Genomic DNA, 2,500 nt, shown 5'->3' on the forward strand with positions numbered 1-2,500 from the left:
ATCTGAAACGTTCCCCACACACACGTGCACACACAGCTGAAGACACTTGAAGCACAAACACTTGGCTAATCTGCTCCTGCTAAAAGCGTATAAACACACACACACACACCTGCCAGTTTGTGAATTATCATGTCAGATGTGTCTAGTTCATGGTTATTTCCCTCTGCCCTTTGGGAGCACCCTTAAAGCTTCTAAGCAGATCCTAAAACAGAATGCGTTCTCCTTCAGAGGTAAAGACCTCTCGAGGAACGTTCCCAGCATGCTTTTTGGGAAAGTGTAATTATATACTCCACTATGCCACAGCGTCAGAACATCAGACCTATAGCTTGCCCAGTGTGTTGTAGTGTATGCTAACTGGCTAATCAGCAACTAGCATGGGAGACGGAATGAGAAACCATCGCCAGCTGCTCAGGCGTCTGAGTTAATCGAATCCAGTGTTGACTCGGACCATCTGTTTCGGGGTTATACTAATTCAGCTCTAACGATTGTTTCAAAAATCCTGTTATGTTATCTTAACCTTAATTACAAGCAATAATAAATAAATAAAACGGTACTCGTGTAAATAGAGACGATAAAGGTGTAGACCACACTAAAACAACATCCTTCACAAACTGCGGTCCTGCCGTCCATCTCCACGGAGAATTAACTTTAACATTAGCACCGCTACCTAGTTATCCTTCACCAAACATTACAGTAACTTGAAGTTAGCTAGCTTATCCGGCACGCTAGCGTCGGTGACGGGGTTCATACGGACGACAAGAATAGGTTAGTGAAAATAATACACTTGATCATTTCTAAATCAGTTCTAAATGATCGTCAAGGAATCTTGTTCTTATGTTAAATGAAATCGAAATGAGCAATTCAGCCAGTCAGGGGCTTCGTCTGTCCAGCCTGGGCGGTCCTTCTAGTAGAACTGTTACAGAAATATGACGGTCGTGACATCACGCATCGTACAGGCCCGGGCGGAGTTAGTGTAGCGCACGTGATACGTAGACGTCAGGTGAAGAATCTATACCGGAGTGATCAGACGATCCAGATCGTTAGTATAAAAAGGCAACGAATAAAACGGATCACGGGAACGAGGCAGCGATTATAAATGGAGTATTATTGAGGGGGAAAAAACAAAGAGCCTGGTGTGTAAAACATCGATATTTGAATTAAAGAGGACGGCGAGGTGATTAGTCCATAACTCTGATACGTTTAAAACAGTACCTCTCTACATCATCGTTCGTGATTCATCACTCCAGATTCTGAACAACGTCGGTCACGTGTCGATCACAGGATCCGAAATCATACTGTATCACCTTCAGCAGTGTGAGTGACACCGTCTAATGCCTCACCTCTGACCAGGAAAAGCCGCTGAACCTCTGAATTCCCTCACGTCTAAATTCCTATTTGGGGTCGTCTCCTAAATCAGGCGTTCCCAAACTGTTCCAGGGCGAGGCCCCCCAAATGGCGTTAACATTTGGTGCCCTCCTTTTGCAAGATGTCTTTAAAACACATTAAAAATACAGACTTCTGTATATATCCCCCCTTTTTTTTGTTTATTAATAATTACATCTTTACATTACGTTATATTAGGAATTTATTGTGTGTGTGTGTGTGTGTGTCTGAGAGTGAGAATTTATTTTTCACACCAAATTGTTGAGGCCCCCCGGGCGCCCCCTGGCGGCCGACACTTTGAAAAGCACTGTCCTAAACGACGAGCTCCCTCGAGTATAGGGAGTGACGTATGAATCAAAATGGCTGCTCTCAGCATCAGCAGTAAACACAGCAGCACTTCTTACCTTTAAATGAGTTATACTGTACATATACCGGCAAGCCTGTGATTGGTCCTTACAAACGAGGCGTGGCCAACCCGATTCATCCAAAGTACGGCACAGATTTCGCTCGCATGCTAAACTCATCATCCTCCATTTATTTCACTTTCCGTTTTAAAAAGATGGATTGAACTACGCATAGAGACTACATAGTTCACGCTCTCGTCACTGTGGAAACAAGCTTTACATTTTAACAGCACCACCTACAGGACGGGAGCACTTATACACGGTATATACGGCTGATACAAAACTGATGTGTGTGTGCTGTAATGTTGGAAGCTGAAGATTCGAGGTGGTTTCTAATCGATTTACTTCCATACCTCCGTTCTCGTCCTTGATGGGGAAACAGAGGATGTTGCGCGTGCGGAAACCCGTACTGTCGTCCACGCCGCGGTAGAAAAGCGGGTGCGAGTACGCGTCCTTAATGTTGAGGATTTTCCCTGTAGTGGCAACATGACCAGCGATGCCCTGATCCGCTGGGATACGGAACTCCTTCTGTTTACACAAAATAATACATGCGTTAATAACACGCTGATCACGTGACCCTGCGTCACAAAATAATACATGCGTTAATAACACGCTGATCACGTGACCCTGCGTCACAAAATAATACATGCGTTAATAACACGCTGATCACGTGACCCTGCGTCACAAGATAATACATGCGTTAATAACACGCT

General features: G+C 44.4%; 1 protein-coding gene across 6 annotated transcripts in view; it reads right to left on the bottom strand.

Annotated features, from left to right (window-relative positions):
* The window catches only part of LOC108277799 (cGMP-dependent 3',5'-cyclic phosphodiesterase), a 298,719-nt gene that overhangs the window by 24,193 nt on the left and 272,026 nt on the right, over window positions 1–2,500 (bottom strand). For all 6 annotated transcript variants that reach the window (XR_008395158.1, XM_053679207.1, XM_053679210.1 and 3 more), the window contains one exon: window positions 2,141–2,315. Coding sequence is in view for 5 of the 6 variants with exons in the window: in XM_053679207.1 (XP_053535182.1) it covers window positions 2,141–2,315 (175 nt within the window). In the remaining variant the exon portion in view is untranslated. The remainder of the gene's footprint in view (window positions 1–2,140; window positions 2,316–2,500) is intronic.

This window comes from Ictalurus punctatus, unplaced genomic scaffold (genome assembly GCF_001660625.3).
Source record: "Ictalurus punctatus breed USDA103 unplaced genomic scaffold, Coco_2.0 Super-Scaffold_100071, whole genome shotgun sequence".
Classification (NCBI taxonomy): Eukaryota; Metazoa; Chordata; class Actinopteri; order Siluriformes; family Ictaluridae; genus Ictalurus; species Ictalurus punctatus.